The 21,042-nt window shown below is 47.9% G+C and overlaps 1 protein-coding gene across 1 annotated transcript in view; it reads right to left on the bottom strand.

The window, feature by feature from the left end:
- Positions 1-21,042, bottom strand: part of TAB2 (TGF-beta activated kinase 1 (MAP3K7) binding protein 2) — a 66,624-nt gene that overhangs the window by 31,414 nt on the left and 14,168 nt on the right. Inside the window, exon 2 of the mRNA XM_078877313.1 lies at positions 11,238-11,589. Within this exon, the coding sequence (XP_078733439.1) occupies positions 11,238-11,339 (102 nt within the window). The 5' untranslated portion in view covers positions 11,340-11,589. The remainder of the gene's footprint in view (positions 1-11,237; positions 11,590-21,042) is intronic.

Genomic DNA, 21,042 nt, shown 5'->3' with positions numbered 1-21,042 from the left:
GTTGTGGCCGAAACGTCGTGAGAATTGTTTTATTATGTTTTATTTTTATTATTTTATTACTTCCCTTCTACGTGGCTTTACCGAAAGAACCAAGAAGATGAATCCCTGCAGTCACGAAAGCTTTAAATCGAAATTTAACCTGTTTTGTTGCCAGAAAAAAGGGGAAAAACCTATTATCAAATGAGTTTTAAATTTGGATTTTAAAGTGCATAGCTCCAAAGGCTTCCTAATATCGGAAGGATGGCCGCAGTAGCACACCTAACAGCCCATCCTTGTTTGATGGTTAACCAAAAAGCCACTGCAAGCATGACCAGAGTTTGTGTGATGGTTTATACTTCTTTACGAGATCAGCAAGGTATTGTGGTTCATTTGTGGCAAGCACTTTGTGTGAATTGAGTGCGACCAAATGTGATTAATCACCACTCTTTGGGGGCACACCCACCGCCACTTGCTCAGAACCGCTCCGAGATAGGTGGGTCGGAAGGGGGGGGAGCTGGCAGGGACCGAGGGATTCCACAGTGGAACCCCGCAAAAGGTCAAGCTACTTCCGAAAACCAAAAAAATTAACCCGTAAAAACAAAGTTTTTCACTATAAATCCTTTATATGCGTGGCATCGGTTTTATTTTATTATTCATTTCTGTTTTTCTTGAGTAAGAGTTTCATTTTTATCACATTGGTATTTTAAATTAAATATAAAAAAAAAAAATTCCTAAAAAGTGTAAAATTTTGGGAAAAAATTTGCACGAAAATAAATTGTCACGCACAACGAGTCTGTGTGCAAAATGTCAGCTCGATTGGATCACGGGAAGTGGGTTAAAAAAACGACCATAGATTTGCACGGTCGTAAGCGCGCAAGCAAGCAAGTGAACTTAATATAAAGGATTTAAAAAGACAGCAAAGATGCCCCGGCTTGCTCCGTCACCCCGAAACCACCCATCTGCACTTCTGATAATCGTAGCTCACGCACTATGATTTTGTGTTACATTGCCCAAGTCGACCTTGCAAAGAGAATTTGTTTTCTTTTTCACATTTTTGTCTTTTGCCATAGTTTTTCTCCCGATTGTATCGGTACAATTTCACGAGACAAAGTGTCCCTTCATATCCCTTGCCAAGCAGTGCAACCCTTCGTGATAAGAGCTGCTACGTCTAAAAAGCGCTGAAAGTTACCTTTTTCACTCCCTCTTCCACTTAAGTGTCCTGTTCATCTCGCGACAAACGGATATATTAATTCTCAGAGTTGTAATTAAGCTAAATTAAGCGCAAAACGAAATTTTACGTGATGCTTTTTTTTCTGTGCAGTTATTTTGTGACTGGGCCGAGACCATCAACTTAATACACCTAAACCAAGTTCAATTACAGGCCACTGCATGGGATGAAACCCAGGGCCTCAGCGTTGCCAACTCAGTGCTCTAACCTCCGAGCCACCTGGCTTACCTCTCGGCCACCGCTGCCTAAAATGGCATTTTACCGAAGTTTGTTTTGTCACTTTGGAACAAGACGTCCTTTTACCTTGATTATCTACAATCCAGCGAGACAGAACATTGTTGTGTCTGGGCATTTTTCTGCCACAGGTCTCCCTTCAAAAAAGAGAGACCTTTGGTTTCCACGGCCTCTCGCCTAGGTTTTAAACGCAGAGGTTAGCACCCTGCTCAAACGACTCCGGGGTCGGAGCTACACCAGTGGCGTGCCATAATTGAACCAGTCCTGGCTCCTTCTCCCCTTTCACAAATCCGCACTGACCAGCATGGTGAAGTTATGTGGGCATTGTAAAATATCGATCCCCAGACTTCTGTCACGAGTATCCGTTCTGAAGAGTCTGCATTACCCGAAACGGTATCTTGTTTTTTCCCCTCCACAATAAAACACGGCAACTTGTGCAGAAAGCACATTGGCAAAACTCCTCTTTACAGCCATCTCCACTGATGGCAATCAAAACGCATTTTGCTGTTTATTTGCCAGCAGTGATATTCAGCCGAGTCCAAAGTGCTTTGTCCTGTGCACGCCATGAAGTTCGGCATTTAAACGCCACGCTGCCGAGACGGGAACACGCTATGGTTCTCCTGGCATAGTTAAAACTTCCCTCTGGGGCTTTTCTTTGTAAATCTTTAATCGTTGGCATAAGCACGCCTTCTTTGATGTGAACAACAGCTTATGAGCAAATCAGCGTTTTTTTCCTTTTAACGCAATCCTTCCACGCCGGAAATCAAAGCAGAGGGAAATGTTGATCGGAAAAAGAAAATTATAATAAACCCCAAACAACAAATTTCCAAGCGTTCGCAGCTTTTCGAATGTTTCTGTTTCGCGTTTAGGCCAAAAACCGGCCCCATCTCGGCCCGGCGAGCTCCATTCCAGGTTGATTTCACGCAAACTGAACGCTCGAAACGCAAGCCAAAAAGCAATTTGTGTTCCAAGTGGGAACCGCCGGCACACGCACAGGAGATCCCTGGCAATGGGCGCTGGAGCGACGGTGCAATTTTCCTGTTGCGCCGTGTACCTGCTGCCGGCTATCAAAGTTGGGGGGGGCAGGGAAGGGGGGCGGGCAAGGGCTTTGCTCTCACAGGGAATGCGGCCAAACCCAGCCAGTGCGCGGCTCACTCGTGTATTGGGAATAAACAATAGTTGAGCTGCGGAGCTCGTTAATTAAACCGCAACGTCAGCTGCGCTGCACCAAGCGCGTGGCCAAAAAAAAAAATCACCCCCCTACCCCCCCCCCAACTAAAGTGGCTGAGTGTAGAGCACCACAGCGCAGAGAAGAGAAACAGGACCGGTCCTGGGTGGTGTACTCACCGATGCCTCAGACACTACCACAATGGGCATGAGCGCAGGGGCTGTGTGTGCCCGTGGTCTGTAGGAGAGCCGGCAGGGAGATGGGCAGCCCCCCAACAGGGAACTCTGGCACCGTCGCGGTCATGTTGAACGGCCAAAAGTGTGGTCGACTGCTATGTCTCACGTTGTCGCATTGTAAAGAGTGGCTAAAGTTGTATGAAAGCTCTTCATCCTTCAGCTGCGTGAAGGCGAGGTTTGGGTAGGCGGGCTTATTGGATGGAGAAGGCACGTCAGGGTAGAGCACTTTTGGTAAAATTAGTTTTAAAGTTTCCAGAGGAAATGGAGGAATAATGTACATGTTTTGTAGTGTAATTCTTGCTGCTTAAGAAAGTGCTGACACAGACAACGGGTCTGCCCGTAGTTTACTGCATTTGATCGTATAATTCTTATACAGTGCAAGTGTTGTTTTCTTACTTATTCAGTTCTGACGATGTTATCCAGTCCACCTTATGAAGCCGCCTACTCCTTCAAACATGATGGGGAGCGGCACGTTCCACGAGTTCGGTTCCTCGGGTAGTGGTGGCGATCTGCAATCCCTCCGATAAACACCTATTCATTCCACGCACGCACATCCCTGGGCTAAACATGTTCTTATGCAAGAAGCATGCAGGATGGGTCCAGGGCGACGGTCCACTGTCTGTCACGACAGAGTTTCCGGGAAGTGGAATTTCTATCATCAAGGTTCAGGGTCATCCAGACTGGGGCATGACTTCTCCATCCCCCGTACCAGACAAGTCATGCATAGGTTTGGGCCATCCGGACAGATTTTTTTCCCAATAAAATTGATTTCTCTGCCGATTGTGAGATCGACTACTCGACTAATTCCATCACGTTAATTTAATTGGGATAAATAATCGTCAACTCTCTGCCCATGTGTGCCGCTTGATGTCAGGTGATGGGGGGCGAGGCTTGGTGACGTCACTGGCATCACCAGCCGCATCGTGCTGAGTTTAGCTTCGAGGGGGTTTTCCGCCTTCAGGAAGCAGGATGTCAGAGCGACTGCTATATTAAACGTGACCCGAGTAAATGACGACAAAAATGTAGCCCATTACAATTTTTCGTCTTATTTGCCAAATGGTCTCAGCTTGACTTTTGAGTTTAGCCAGTTGCTCGATGATTTATGTCATCAACACACATCGACCGTAAGCAGCCGGCGATGGAAAAGGCGCAGCGCGCACACCGACGCAGTTTATTTAAACGGCGAGAAAAAGTCTGCAATCGAATCGAATGGAAACCAAACGCGGCACTGAGCAGCCATTGTCCCCCAAGAACACGGGGCCCACGGGGGCCAGTGGGTACCCACCCACACAGTGGCACTCCTTTTACTGCGTGCGCAGCCATAAACAGCTGGCCGGCGGCTCAGTCCCAATTGCGCACCCATTAATGAAATATTGATGGGGCCCGGGTGCCTTTTGTCTGCGAGTGAATGAGCCCGCCATTGTTTCGCGTGTTGTGTTAGCGAACGCTTTAACGGTCTGTCGTCCCAACAGCGGCCAGACCGTTCGCACGCCCTGGGCTTGAGCATGGGGAGCAGTGGGAGCCACGATTGCTGTACTGTCGAACTCATGCGCGAGCTGCAGTTGCATTCGTAGGCTGTACAAAACGCTTTGTAAATTCACGTTAAATTATATCACTGAATCTTTGGTTCTCTGTTGTACGTATGTATGTTGAACTTCTTTTGCACCGTACGTGGCCAACCGTGCGAAATCGGAGGTGCAGGGGAAAGACATGCTAGCATATGTTCGACATTTTTTATCCATGCGCTGGGAGTATCTTCAGAACACCAATGGAGCAGCTCACACTCCCAATGTATTATATAAAGTTGCCGGCTACTTGTAGTGTTTTATGTAGGCTAAGCTGATGTGTGTTAGCTTCGTGATGCGTAGAAGCTCAAACGTATGTAGCAGTAAGGGGCCATCCATTGAGTATGTACGCAAAAATCTGTCGAAACTTGACCCCTCCCTGTACGCACACGTACTTTTTACACCCCCCCCCCCACCTGCGTACGTACGCTTGACCCCCCCCTCCCCCCCCCGAATCCTGTAGAACGGCCAATATTTAATCTACGCATAAACGATCAAGGATTAATAATATGAACGTGTTTAAGCAAACAGATAGTCCACTGCCGGAATATCTAACTCATTTGAAGGCCAATGTAGACAAATTATTAACGAGGCTTCACCCCCCTCCCTTTTCCTATGCCTACATACATTATAAGTACTGAACTGTGGCTCATTTGAAGGCCAATGTAGACAATTATCGAGGCTTCACCCCGCTCCCCTTTCCTATGCGTACATGGTCAGTAGACCCCCACCCCCATACGCAAGCGTACGCATTTGGGTTAACCCCCCCCTCCATGCGTACGTACTAAATGGATGGCCCCTAAGATAGCATTTTAGTCAGTAGTCATGTTCTAAAGGAGGACCCCCCCCCCCCCCTTTGCCTAAAAAACTTTGGGAAATTTCTTGATTGTCTACTTTATTGTCATTCCTGGGATAATTTACGTCTGGTCCGTTCATCTGAGGACACTTCACGTAGAAAAAAACACCCTACAAATTCCTTAATGCATTTGATGAAAAAACTTTCCAACTAGCAAAAAAAATGCTAATTTCCAGATGCTTATAGTTTTTGGGCAAGATAAGAAATGAAATGCTTTTAAAACACATTTTTTTTCCTGTGCAAATAACTGTTTAAAGATGGCTCTAAAACAGTGAAGTTGTACCAACTCCATCCATTGCCTCAAATATATCAGACTTACAAAGGGCAGTCTATGTACACGTTATATATAATAAAATTGGTCATGTGACCCCTACAGACACTAGAGGCACGGTATTCATCACAATGGGGTGAAAAAAAACATAATCCATTCTTGAAGTCAAGTGTGACCTTGAATCACGACAATTCACGGAATCACAAAGTAGGCGAATCGATACGTGGTTATTTCATGCCCACAAACCAACTAAACACAACTGTACATTGGCTGCAGTACTGTGCCTCGTGCCAGCAGTATTTGTCCTGCACCTCCGATTAGCATGATTTGCTATGTACGGTGCGAACGAAAGTTCAACGTACACGCATGCATGGGTCACTCTTGCTCCCTCCTGTAATTATCGTCCCACTCTCAGGGCTCCCTGTCAGTCCTGGTCAGGCCACAGGGAATTTAAACTCAAGTCGAAGTGTCTTCCTGCTCTCATGAGCAATGGGGGGGGGGGGGGGCAACGCTTACATCCGCTCGTGTCCCTAAGTCAGCAGTCAAAATTCGACATTGCTGTGGTGGGAGGGGGGAGGCGGTACGGTCTGTTTACGGGACGTCCACCGTTGAGTGTTTTTATTACGATTATAATTGTCACTGTTATGAAAGGGCAATTTCCTGGCTATCAAGTAGCAGCACAGGAGACAAAAGAGTTATGTGACACGCACGTGTTTTGACGTTTGCGTTAGTGCGGGTGGCATCGAAACCTGCTTTGCACACACGAGGTTGGGAGTTTCGGCGAGAGTCGCCACGACGTGCCTGCACTGGGCTTGCAATGACGCACTTTACAACTGATCAGCGTTCGCGTAATGCGCGACGTAAAGTGTTGTCTTTCGTCTAAAACCAAACGCCGAATTAGAGAAGGGAGGGCGGTCGTCACGGACCGGTTGAACGTTAAAAACCGTGGCCAACCTGCCTACAGCTCCAGCTTGGCCTCTCATCGCGCAGCATGGCGCTCGGTGTTGCCGTGGGACGCCAAACGAATTCCATAAAAAATGTTACTCTGAAAACGATCGGGACAACTTTTAGCCAAAGTGGCAGCTAACTTAAAGAACCAGCTGTGAACAAATTGCATTTCCCCCCCCCATCTACCCAAAATATAAAAAATATAAAACTGTTCGTAAAACGTGCCCGAACCTCAAAATAAAACACGAGCTCGGCATTACTTGGCGGAGACGTGAGCTGTCAAAGTGAGCGCAGCTTGAGCGACTAATGGCTTTAACATCAACGAGCTCAAGTTTTCTGCCCATGTTTAATTTGCAGGCGCCCTCAGAAAGGAAGTTAAGCCAGCTCCAGCATATGCCTGCTCGCAGATACAAAACATCTCTCCCCGACGATGCAACAAACTCCGCGGCTGCTGCTCGCGACGACAAACAGCAACCGCTCCACGCCACGACCACAGCACTCAAGTAATCCGCCTGCAGTGCCCTAGCTTCCCACTGGAGGGTGGGACAAGCCCTGCATGTAAACAAGCTACATTCACTTACAGTTTCCACATTACGTTCAAAGCATATCCAATGCAACAGGCGGCTATCCCTACGAGCGGTAAGCCACCGCAAACAAACAGACACACGAGTAAAACCGCAACACAAAGTTTCCGTTACCTGAGGCCGCGTATCGAGCTTCGATTTGGTAAACTCTACGTGCACCACGAAGCAGGTCATGGCCCCCCGCCTACCGGCCCTGTCAGCGGCGGCGCGCAGGCTCCGAGGATCGTTCCAGCGCCGCTCGCCCCTCGCCCACTCCGGCTCGCGGCATTTCAGCGGCACCGGCGCCCGCCGCAGGGAGGCGAGAGCGGGGGGCCCGATGTGGTCACGGGGCACGCGCGCGTGAGTACGACGGTGCCGCGCTGAACGAAGACGGCCGTGCTCAAAAACGACAACGCAAACTGTCGCAGCTGCCAAGAGACACACCGCCGGACCATCTGCCTCCGCGGTACGCAGAGGGGGGGGGGGGTCTGGCGAACAAAGGACTCCGCGTAGCCTGGGGCCCCGGCTCAGACACCCGTTTATCCGCGACCAGCAGCGTCGCTCGATGGAAACTAGTTTTTGTGGTTCGGGTGACGGTCCGCGCGGCACCCAGCGTGCCGTTCCGATCTACGATCGCGTTTCTTTTGCAACCTCCCCCCTCTCCCCGCGCCCACCCCCTCCCAAAATGAGATGCGGAGGGCGGTTCATGGCAGAGCAGTCAACCAGGTGGAGCTTGTTTACGAGACGTTGTAGTCATTGAAAGCAGTTCACACGTTTTAACTAACTGTCACGTAGGCATCATGGGGAAAAGCAGCGTACTTATTTATTTACTTGATGAAGAGGACAGTCTACATGGACTGTACACAGGAGATACAGCATACTCCACTTAACAAAGGTTGACGACAAGTGCTTGTTTGAAACGAATAATCAGCTGTGATCTATCCAATGATTAATGAAGACTTCCCCAGGCTATCGTCACCCTCACGGTTTCACGACGCAATAATCTGCATAGCCCATGCGCAAGAGGATATCTTTACTTCTGGTGGAGAAGATGACCACCTTGCCGTGGTCTCCACTGTTACGTGCTTGTCACAAACTAATGCCATCAACCTGGCGATCGAACGCCCGAAAAGGGCCTCCCAATCAGAAAAATAAATCATGCTTTCTCGCGGCATGTCCTGTCCAGGCCGACTAACTTGTCTTAACTTGTGTATGTTTTGCGATCTACGTGTTCGTCTTTAGGTCCATGAGGGTATGTATAACTCCAAGAAAAGACCTCTCTGTAGGCTTATTTTCACCATTGTCAACTATTGTATTTGCTGATGTCCAGGTGTCGTCTTATACATAACATGTAGTACGCACTGATTAAAAGTGTTGTTACTTTGGCACACTGATATGTTGCTTTTCATTATCAAGAACTGATTTTTGTGTTTAGTTTTTTGTCCTTCCCCCCACGCCTACAATTAGCACGGCTGGCTACGTACGGTGAAAAAAAAGTTTAACATACACACATCAAGTTCAGCTTTGGGAAAGCATTTCAACCTGCTCTCGTTTGCCTTTTTATTTCATAACGTTCAGCCTGGTTCAACTTTGCAGCAGTGTAATGGTTAGCACGCTGGACTTGCAATCCAGAGATCACCAGTTTAAACTTCCAGTGCAGCAGTTGAAACAATGGGGCAAGTTTCTTAAGACCCCCCCCCCCCCCACCTATGTTCACTCAGTAGTATAAATGGGTACAGAGGTGATCAGCAGGTCACAATTTACAATATTTATTTAAGTAAACTATATTTTTTCACCAGGTAAGACCCACTGAGCTATGTAGCTCTTTTTCAGAAGTGACTTAGCCACAAATGCTCACTCAACGAAGTGGCTTATCACGTGGAAATTATCGCCAAATGTCTTGTAAATGTGGAGGGGAAAAACCGAAGGACCCAGAGAAAAATCCACACCACCTCGGGGAGAACATGAAAACTCTAAATATACAGATGTCAGGATCGAGATCTAATCCACGACCTCCTGTATACCAGGCGAGGGAGTTAACATCTCACCACCGTGGCTCCCACGTGTGGTGGGGTATTCCCACCGTCTCCAAGATCTCTGATCATTGTGGAAGAGTTTGGAAAAATACTCTCTAGAGTGTTCTTCATTGGAAGGCCCGCGGGCCACCGGCAAGCCCCTGGTGGCCTTTAGTGCGGCCCCCGACAATACACAACACGTAACAACACCCCCATCAAGCTGACAAACCCAACGGGTTTCAAATGTGTGGCAGCCCTCACACTGATGCCTTGACGACACAAGTGGACCCCCTCTGAATATTAGTGAAGAGCACTGCACTAGAGGGGCTTTCTAAAGCTGCCTCTAGTGGGGGGCTCATCTGTCAGCCGTGGCCTGAGCGAGTAACAGCTGGGCTGCACCTTTGCCACGTTCAAAATATGTCCGAGGAATACAGTAAAACCTTGGATTGCGAGCATAATTCGTTCCGGAAACGTGTTTGTAAACCAAAGCACTCGTATATCAAAGCACTCATATATCGGTTGTGATCACGTGACGCTCGGCAGACAAAGCGTGATCACGTACTACTCGTATTGCAAGACCTCGCTCGTTTATCAAATTAATATTTATTTTAAAAAATTGTTCGCCTTGCAAAACACTCGCAATCCAAGGTTTTACTGTACATACTCGGATGTGTTTTCCAGTCGTTAAAGTACAAACATTCAAAGTTTTTAAATAGCACATACAATTAAAAATACTTGGCACATTTAAAATAAATAGTAGGCTGAGAGTTGAAATACTGGTTGGGGAAGGGGTTGTCTCAACTGTCGTTGTTACAAGATTAAATGAGTATCACTCTGTGGGAAGTCAACAGTGACTGTCTATAGCAATATGTATATTTCACCACGAACTCTGGGGCTATGAAAATTGAGTGCCACCGCCTTTACTCGTTTGGGGCCATCCATTGAGCATGTACACAAAAATCTGTCAAAACTTGGCCCATCCCCCCCTCCCTGTACGCACGCGTACTTTTTAAACCCCACACCTGCGTACATACGCTTGATGCACCCCCACCCCTGAAACCTATAGAACGGCCAATATTTAATCCACGCAGAAACGATCAAGGATTAATCATATTAACGTGTTTAAGCAAAGAGATAGTCCACTGCCGGCTGCATTAAATAATTAAGTTGCGTACCTTGGCCACTTGTTTTGCTGAGCTGTGTGATGGCTAGTAGTCAGTGGTGGCATGCAAGTGACATCTCTCCCACAGTCCTACTTCTCCCAGTCGTACTTGTCTGACAGCTGAAGAAACTGAACTGTGGCTCATTTGAAGGCCAATGTAGACAATTATCGAGGCTTCACCCCGCTCCCCTTTCCTATGCGTACATGGTCAGTAGACCCCCACCCCCATACGCAAGCGTATGCATTTGGGTTAACCGCCCTTCCCCCCTCCATGCGTACGTACTAAATGGATGGCCCCTTTGAGCAGACTGTATGTATGAACTGATTTCGTACCATACGTAGCCAACCATGCTAGGTAGCATAGGGGGCCAGAGGCAGCAGCTAAAGGACAATAGGATTCAGGCAATATGCTGTGATGACTGTAGATAATGGAACAGAAACCAAAAGAAAGAAAACACGAGCTCTTATCTTGTAGACATACACCCGAGCGGTGCATCGATCTGGCGGTTGTACGAAACGACTTTGAAGCTTGGTTGCGCAACACATCGCTCAGGCTGTGGGCCCAGGGCTTTATAGCATTGGGCCCACAGGGCAATTTCACCTGGGCCACCTCTGCAAGCTCAAGATCATCCCGGCATGCGATGTATGTATGCATGTTGAACTTCTTTCGCACCGTACATAGCCGACCGTGCTAATCGGAGGTGCGGGGAAGGACAACAAACTAGCATATGTTCGACATTTTTATCCATGCGCTGGGAGCATCTTCAAAACACGAATGGAGCGTCTCACGTGATAAAAATTTTTCCGGCTGCTGCAGGTGTTTTATGGAGGCCAGACGATATTATGCGAGAGCTTTTTAAATTATGCGTATAAGCTCAAACGTATGTCGCATTAAGTTAGCATTTTAGCCAGTGGTCTCTAGTTCTAAATACATTTATCGAGTCTACTGGGGCCGCATGGCGCCGCGTGTCATCGTGTTGTGTCGGGCGCGTGAAAGCGCAGCAACGGGCACCTGTAGGATGCACTCGGAGACGACGCCCTCGGGGATCTGCGGGAAGCGCTCGCGCAGGTCGTGGTAAACGTGGATGTCGATCTGCTGCGTCCCCTGGGCCATGGCTCTCCAGGCAGCCACAGGAGGCACCGCGCTCCTCGGCTCGTGCTTCGCCACCACCGCCGCCGCCGCCGCCGCCACCGCTGTCACCGCCACCTTCCAAGGGGCCGGTTTCACTCTGGTGCTGCTGTGCTCGCTCGCTGTGCCCGACAGGCACCGGGGGAAGGGGAGGGGGCCCGGGCTGCTGGCCTAGCCGTGCAGGGCTGCGCCAATTTGTCTGCGTGGCCTCATCCTTCCTCCGGCATCGTCAAACCTGCGGGATAAACCACCCGCCCGCGGGTTGCCGTTAATGCACGGCACAGTCTCGATGCACCGCAATGCGTGTCAACGAGGGTCAACCTGGTCCAGAAACTGCCAAGCACAAGCTCGGGAGAATCAGCACCAGCGCTACAGACATAAACGATGTACCTCGTGTACTCTGTAGCCGAATACTGTGTGTATGCTGCGTATCAATATGATCAGGGTTTGATTTGCATGTCGGCGAATGTTCCCTTGTGTTGGATTTCTGGCAAAATAGTGCCAATATTATTCATTGGAACATTTTTTTTGCTGTTTAGTCAAGGTGTAAATTTGATCATGTTTAAATCTCTCACGTTAAGTTAGAATCCTCCGTAAAAATCATGTATGCAATAATTCACCCTCCCAGTGATACTGCGATTCGATTCAAGAATTTATATTGGTCTAATTTTTAGCACCTTGTTGGTAATGTTTATCTTCCCGCCCATAACGTTTGCATAATTATGTTTGCCACATTCTTCTACTTGAAATACTATCATAACATTTGAAAAACATTTGCCTAAAATAAAAATAAATGTATTCACCACTATGTGCCCAATCAGCATGCTCTAAACTAAAACTAAACTATTTTTATTTACAAGGGTAGGGTCCACTGAGCTATACAGCTCTCTTTCAGAAGTGACCTGGCCGCAAATGATTGTTAACCAAGTGGATTATCATCTGGAAATTTACAGCAGCCAAATATTGAAAACGCATGTTTATAAACGTGGAGGGAAGAAACAGAGGATCCAGAGAAAAATCCACATGGCCACGGGGAGAACATACGAACTCCAAATATACAGGCATCAGGATCGGGATCAAACCCACGATCTCCTCCATACTAGGCGACGAAGGTAACATATCAACCACCACGGCACCCCAAATCCTCGCTCATAACTTCAGTAATTTTGTATCCTGTAGCATTAAAATTGCATGCCTTCATCATTGCACAAGTGCCATGTACATTAACCTGTACGTCAATAAAAGCGGATAGGAAATTGGTTTTGAATGTATAATTAAAACATGTATTTTTATGACCATAAGATGTATATATCACAAATACACCGCTAAAGGCAAGCTCAAAAAATCGTGCTCCACTATCGGTGATGAGCCTCTTTCTCCGGGGTGTTGTATTCCACCTGTTCATCAGACACATGATCTACAGCCGAGAAGGAAGGCCTCCCCATGCTGTGTTCGGGTCAGAGGGGTTGTTTGACCAAACTTCGCAGTACGGTGTGCTAAAAAGGGAGGGCAGTCGGACCGATTCGGATATTACTTGTGAATGATGTTAGCCGTGGCTGGGAATCAAATCAATCAATCCAAGCTTTGCAATGTGCCATATTCAGCAAAAAAAAGCTGAGGCGGAAGCATGGATGGTATAGAGGGAAAATAAACAAAATTCAACCAACCAGAAGAGAGAATGTTTTTTTTAGTCTGCTCTTAAAAGCACTGATTGTCACGGCGGAGTGGATTGCAGTCAGCAGACTGTTCCGGACCACCGGGGCAGCCGATGAAAACCTCAGTTCTGCTGTCCTAAGCAGAGTGAATTTCACGCAGCACCTCCATCGCAGACGAGCGAGCGGAGATTTTCGTGATGGGCGTATGGCATCGCTCAGGTAGGTTGATTGACCGGTTTGTTGTCTTTGCTATAACAGCGAGTACTGCGACGTTGCACCCGACTCCGTTACGCACTGGTAACCAGTGTAGCTCCTTCACAAGTCGAAGAGCTCGCGAGAGGTAGGGGCAAGGGGCAAACAACCGTGGAGCAGAGGGTGTTTTTGGAGATGCTGGAGACGCCTTTGCCCAAGGCAATCGTTTACTCCGTACAGCAGAGAGTGGGAAAAGACACGGATGTTGGTGGGATTATAGTGCACGTTGCTGGGATTATACGACCGCGTCACGACTCCACCCATAACATGTACAACAAGCCCTTTTGTCAACCCCCTGCTTGATGCAAACCTCCCAACACCATGCCGGTAATCAGAGTTCTTTGACCACATTTCACCACGATGGTTAGTGCAGATTGGTGAAGGCAGGCAGCATAGGCAATCAATCTGAAATCAGAATCTGTATTTATCCTAGAAGAACCCTAATTGAAGCGTAGTACAGTGCAACTATGGATTTAGCTGCACTGCCCTTTGCGACAACTTAGCACCAGCAGAGTGTTATGCATGGTGGCCACCCAATCCGAGCACTATCAAGGGTCAACCCCCTGCTTTGTCCGAGATGTGACGTGGTCAGGCACATTCTTATTGATTTGGTCAGAGGCAACCCACACATAGTCACATTAACAGTCACAGAAATGTAAAATTGATGAATGTCACAATTTCTTTGGTAACTCGTCACAAATGTCGGGTACCTGAAAACAACCACCTAAACAATTTGTGCCCAATCTGCATGAATCAGACGAAAAGGGGCATTTATTAACATTGGAAAATGTTGCCAGATTTCTGGTGAAAATTCACCCATATCTCTATTGCCAACGAGGGGGAAAAGATTACCAAGGCAATGTGACATGTTTCAAATGTTTTGTCAAGATGTGTCTGCCACATTGCGTTTGCTACTTTCTGTGATGCATACAAATTATAACGATTCCATATGGAAGCATGTATAAATAATACCGCATCTCAAGGTGTACTAAGACCCATTACCGAGATTGTCAGCAACCTGCACCCATCGGTTACTCTGGAGATCATCACACCCATTTGTATTTTTAAGACCAACTTTCACAAATTGCGAACGAGCTGGCAAGGAGGATATTTCCACTTGGGAGTACTGGGGCATTTGTTTTGGAAACGCATCACGTGAATGCCACACTATCGCAGTGCCCACCGGATGCAAAACAGAGCTGGCTGCATCAGACCAACGCGCGGCAGATCTTTTACGCCAACGTTCTACGCCAAAACACAAGCTCAGCAGCGATGCCAAATTTATTCAGCAATTTACGGGTGGTCTCGTTAGGAAAACTAACTCGGGTAACTGAACTCTTGTTGGAGATCCCAGTGTAAAAACAAACAAGGCCTTGCTCCTCTTGGAATGGATTAAGGGGCCTGCTGGCAGAATTTTTGACAAACCTGCCTCTTAGTATTAACTTTTTTTTGCTATCGCAAATGTAGATAATAATGTAACTGCACGTATGCAATCATGCAGCCCGTTACCAAAGCACGCCATGTGCAATGTGCACGTTTACAAGGCCACATTTCATTTATTTAGCAAACATTGTGCGCGTGACCAAGAAATGAAGGGCTCTCGTGTAATCTGAACCAGCCAATGTTTGTTTAAGTCAAGGAATCTCTCTCGAGATGCAACCGCCCTGTGTTCACCGTTGTCCCGGCAGCAACGGGGGGGGAGGGAGTTGGGTTTTGCTGTTAATACAGGACAGGCAGAGGGTGCGGGGGGGACATTGCCCTGGCAATAGCCAACACGTACAGCATGCATCACGAACGGAGCGGTGCAAATTCATGCACAATCGGACAACACAACTAATTTTTCACGTGCAAACCGCTCTTGAAATAGTTTCATTGTCCGCATTTCTCAAATACTACACAGATCTGAGCATTGGTATTGGCAAGCGGTGTGGAAGGTTTGCAGTGCATGCGTGAAGGACTTTGTAGTTTTCATGCAAACGTGTGAAGTATCCTCACCTGGAGAAATTTCCCAGGAAAAGCAATTACGTAGCCAATCATCAACCTCCTTATAACATTTTGGCAAAGGACCTTCTTCAAAACAGGGCCACTGGCCGAAATGTATATATGTTGAACTTCTTTAGCACCGCACGTAGCCAACTGTGCTAATCGGAGGCGCAGGGAAAGGACAACAAACTAAACACAAATAAGTATATATTTTTTTAAATGTACTAGTAATGGCAGAACTCCACGACTCCAGGAAGTGGCCCCAAAGCTTGCCATAACGTAAGGGACCGTGGTGATTTACAGCCAACGTCAGTTGAGCGTGGACAATTAGACCCAAGCCGAAACATAACATATAAAAAAAATAATGTTTAAAAATATTTTTTTATGATAGAATATAGTATTGTCATGAGTATGACATAAGTATACCAAGTTTGCAGTCGATACCACATTGGGAAGTGGGTTAAAATCGAGTTATAAGATTTGAGGATACAACAACAACAGAGTTACTAAAAAGCGTGTAAAAAGCAGTTTTAAAGAAATTAGTTTTCAATCTAGATTTAAAAGTGCATAGCTCCAGCGGCCTCCTAATATCGGAAGGAAAAAATAAAAGCTTACCGTTACAAGAGTCAATAAAACAATACTTTACCATGCTGTTCAGTGTGGGTTAGTGGAGATGGTAACATCGACTTTTTTGAGCGAGGATGGATGTACAGGTAGTCACCGACTTAAGATGGTCCGACTTACGATATTTCGAGCTTACGATGGGGTCGTCGTAACGCATCTCCATCGTAAGTCGGGGACTACCTGTATTTAGGTGCACTGCCCTCTGCTGCCCACCACATAGCCCCACAGCCTGCAACAACCTGATTTTTCACGGTGGTCCCATCCCACGCGAGCAGGCTCAACTGCTGCTCAGCATCAGAGATCTGGTAAGATTGAGGGAGCCTTCCATGTGCTTTGGTCAAAGGCACGTATTAGTCCTAGAAAAATTCAAGAGCCAATTATGTTCGATTTAAAGCTTTCGCAACTGCAGGAATTCATACTCTTTGGGTCTTTCGGTAAAGTCACGTAGATTAAAAAAATAATAGATCACGACGTTTCGATCGCAACACAGGCAATCGTCGTCAGGTGAGAGAGTTCTCACCGAATTATTTTCGTTTTAACTTTTAATCTCATTTGTATTACTTCAAGATTTTTCAGTCCATTTGTTTAAACATATGTACGTTGAAATTGTTTCGCACCGTACGTAGTCGCAGGCACACAATGTATAACTGGCATAGAATTTGGATATTTTGGAAATAAATTCCTGTGCGTGTGATTCAATGCACCTAATCCATTTGAATCCAATGAATTCAAATTTAATTGCGTAACAATATAAAGCCACGTCAATCCACTGCTGGACGAACATCTCCTGTCACCGTGTCGTTTTGAGGGAGTTGTACTTCACCATAGTGGTCAGTGCGTGTTGCTGGTGAAGGAGAGGTGGCCCAGAACCGGTTTATATATAGCTCCCTACTGCTGGTAGACATGCACAGTAATCGAACTCCGATTGCCAGATTCATAGCTCGGTGCTCTAACCCCTGTACCGCTGCCACTTCACCCCCCCACCCTCTTCATCCAAGCGTTAATTCTCCCGCACGTTTGCAATTACTATGCGCCAACGCCGTAACAACTGTTAGCATCCACCTCTGGCAGTTGTTGGAAGTATTCTGAGAAAAAATGCTGAAGCCAAATTCACTTGAAACTGAACTTCTGACGAGGCTTAAACACGGTCTCCGAGGTCTTGCAAACTAAAAAAAAAGAGGGAGATTTAAGGGGTCTGTCGAGATCAGAAGTTACCCCCCCTCCCCCCTACCCCCTCATATAAATTTTTCCCGCTGAAGGCTTACTGCCGCCGCCGCCTCCAGTTTATATGAACACAGTGCGCACGTAACGCAGGCGTGGACATCTGTGCCGTTAGTACCCCAAGAAGGTCAGAGCAGTGTTCCCCAACCCTGATGATATCTCTTACAGGGAGCGATCTCAAGCTAAAACTAAACATTTTCTTTATTTTAACCAGGTAAGGCCCACTGGGCCTATGTAGTTCTTTTTCAAAAGCGACCTGGCCACAATTGATAGCCCAACAAAGTGGCTTATGAAGTGGAAATATACAGCAGCCAAATATTAAAAATGCATGTTTCTAAATGTGGAGGGAAAACCCGGAGGACCCGGAGAAAAATCCACGCGATCACGGGGAGAACATGCATACTCCAAATATACAGGCGTCAGGGTCGGAATCGAACCCACGCCCTCCTGTATACTAGGCGAGGTAGTTAACATCTCGCCACCGCGAGACGATAACAATGCAATCTGCAACCCCAACGATCGCACGCACGTTCGGTCGCGCCTTGCTCCGGTTTCAATCGGCTATGAGAATAACTCTGCTCGGAAATTAAAAATGCAGATGTTTTAGAAAAATATATAAAAGTGGGCACATTTAACATTTTTAAGAATACACAAGTGGATGGACTTATCAGATGACAACCCAAGCTCCACGCCCCTCCCAAAGGTGACCCACCCACGCACCACCCCACCCTCATGCCCCCCCACGTATACACACTTATGTGCCCCCCCAAGCTCCCACAGCCACCTGCGTGTCTCCCACGCTCCCACACACCCCCCCCAAAAGGTGACCCACCCACGCACCACCCCACCCCCTCATGGCCCCCCCACTTACATACACTTACGTCCCCATCCTCTCACAGCCGCCACCTGCACGTCTCCCACGCTCCCACACGCCCGACCGGCCGCCGTATCTCACCTTTTAAAAAACATAAAACATCTGGCATCAACCGGGCCTTAGCTGGGTCATGCAGTTTACCTATCTAACAATAACTCAAGCAATGCCAAAATCGAACGCCCTAAAAAGAGGTCAACGTGCCACCACCGGCGATGAAGGTCCAGAAATGGTCTGACAGCATTTTTCCTAATTTACGGGAACAGTTGTCGATTCACCAAAGGGACGCCAGCTTCTGGAAAGCAAAATATGAAATAAGTAACCAGGCAGGGCAATATTTCACGACAAAAGAAAACGTGACAATTTAGTTCACCCGCTCAAACGAATATTTTGGGTCTAATGTTTTCCAGCAGCACTTGTTTTCGTGGGCAAACGCTTGATCGATTGGTTTTGACTTTCTGAGTCTCATCAGCAGCTGCAGCCAATTAAACAAAATGCTGCTCGGTTGTGTTATGGGCGAGTGATTTCCAATCTCACCTTGGGGATCTGATCGGTGCGGTACAGTAATCATGTGCAAAATGCATTATGGCCTCTTAGGAGATTATGGGTCATACATAACGGATAAGTACCGCGTGTCTGTTACACGCGTGTTTATTACAACATTTACTACCCAAATAAACTCGTAATTGTTAATTTATTTACGTTGTCAACAGAGGGCAGTACAGCAAAATCTAATTTTGTACTGAACTATGTCTGACATCTCTACACTCGCTGCCTTCACCGACCAGCACTGACCAGCGTGGTGAAATGGTAAAATAATCCCCGAAACCTGCACGCGGTTGGGATGCCTTCATTCAGAAGCCGATTTACAAGTAACCATAATCCACCCAGGCAACTTGCATAATACTTTTTGGCATCATGTTCATCGTTTTGCTCCCACCGACTGGGAGCGTCTCTTGATTTCCTGAATTAGCACCCAGCGTGGTGGCGAAACGTCGGGACATCAAGCCGAAAACAACAGTGCGTCAAGAAAGGCTCCCACCCCATGGAGAAAAACCTCGCGGATCATGCCCGAACAATGCGCGGCACGACTTTGAAAGCACATTCGAGGAGTTGCGCAGCGCATCCGCAAACACGTACGCAGTCGTGGCACATTTTTTTTGTGTTCCAGGAAGTGGCTGTGAGAAAGGGTTTGTGCAACACGATGAAGCTCAGGTGAGACTACTGCACGGTCTTTCCCCCTCTGCACAAACCCCCAATTTCGTAAAATTCCTCCCCCCCCACCACCGCCCCACAAAAAGAAAAAAAAGCCCCAAGTAAAACACGATGACAGGTACACACGACAAGAAAGACAAACCTGCGTTGTACATCCAAAGCCCTGCCCATCACGGGCAGAGCAGCTGCCCCCCCCCCTTCGCCCTCCCCTACCCTCACCCCCCTTGCTGCCCCCTGCCCATTTATCGCAACGTCCCGTTTCACAAGAGCTGCGCAATTTCCCTTCCTCCGCGTGGCAACCACATTTCCCAGCACCCATCAGCCTCGGCGCCCCCCTGATATTGCGCAGGACAGGCGGCCTCTGACCCTGCGAGGAAGTCCTCTGATAAGCAAAGAGGAGGAGGAGGGGGGGGTGGTCCTGACAGGGCCTGGCAAGATAATACCTTCCATTGTTTCGGCATACGTTCGACCGACTGGCTCTCCCAGACAGACCCGTCTGTGCCCCCCCCCCGACACGAGCGCCGCCGCATTCTGCGCGACTGTGACCCGGCGGGAGGGATTCCGCACTCAAAACATTTAAGTAACTGTGTGGGGCGCCTACTGGCCAGACCGGCCAGTCCTGTTAAGCTTGCAAGAGAGCTACAGTGTCAATACGACTTGCTTCTGCTGCACTCTCCAGCGCAGAGGAGAAGTGAATCTTGGTTAGAGGGTTTATCGTGGAAGATAGGTGGCAGAGGCTGGCAAACCACTGTGTCGATCTTGGATTAACACGCCCGTAAGGACTTTCTTATTGTAATGGACAATAAGTCTGACGAGTGTTGAAAAATCACTGTTGCCTCCTCTCAAGATTCGGATTTCACAACACAGCGCAACAACACTTAACGGCGTGCCCTTTACGCTCCAGCCTTCACGTCGCGGGAAAGTTCGCGAGCTCAGCCCTAAAGTTAAGACACAATTGACAGCCAACATCCGGTGACGCGTCACACGCTGCCCGCGCCGCGCGCACCGCCCGTGGCGGCTCTGCCCGCAATGTCGCCATGCAGCCAATGGCAAGTGGGTCAGGACCCCACTGCAATCAGTGGATGCGCCCGGCCTGCTTGTGCTTCGGCCAGAGTGGCATTTAACCTCCTCTCTCACCGTGCTCTGAGACTCGCTGAATCACCACCACCACACCCCACCACTTTCCTTGGTCGGGCAGGAGCATCTGCTGACTGGCTTCACATTTTATCGAACCGAAAAATAATTATCGGCCGTGATCGATCCACTGCTGGATGAAGGCCTTCCCAGGCCGCCACCAGCCGTCACGGCCCCCGCGATGCGAAACTCAGCAGACGAAGGCCGATCTCTTCGCCACGGTGTCCTCACAAGGTAGCGTTAATTCAGCTTTTAGCAACTCCGAGATGAAAGGCTGCACGTGTCAGCACGCTGAGCAGGGGGCAGCTGAAGCCGACAGTTTATACGATTTAAAAATAGCACATTTTTGTAGTTCAATTTGGATAATTATAAATTCAACGTTAAGCTAGTTAACTTTAAATTTTTCCTGAGAGCTCAATTACAAGTGGCAGTAATAAGGGCGGCGCTCTCAGTTGTGGCAGTGGTAGCAGTATGCGAACGGTAACACTAGTAGTATTCGTGGGAGTACTAAGCGAAGCTATTCATGCACTGAATGCTCGGATTTGTTTGGGATTAAATGACCACATGACGAGGTTGCACGGCTCCTTCTGCAACCCGCCATGCAAGCCGTGATGCAATCACGCACACTTACACACGCGCGCACACACACACAAGCCCTTTAGTGCCAGTGGCAGAGAAAATAACCACGGTGCAGGTGAAGGGGTGAGAGCGTTGGGTTGGGGGAGGCAGGGTC

The sequence above is a fragment of the Lampetra fluviatilis genome, chromosome 47 (assembly GCF_964198595.1).
Source record: "Lampetra fluviatilis chromosome 47, kcLamFluv1.1, whole genome shotgun sequence".
NCBI classification, from domain to species: Eukaryota; Metazoa; Chordata; class Hyperoartia; order Petromyzontiformes; family Petromyzontidae; genus Lampetra; species Lampetra fluviatilis.
This window is presented reverse-complemented; position numbering and strand designations above follow the sequence as displayed.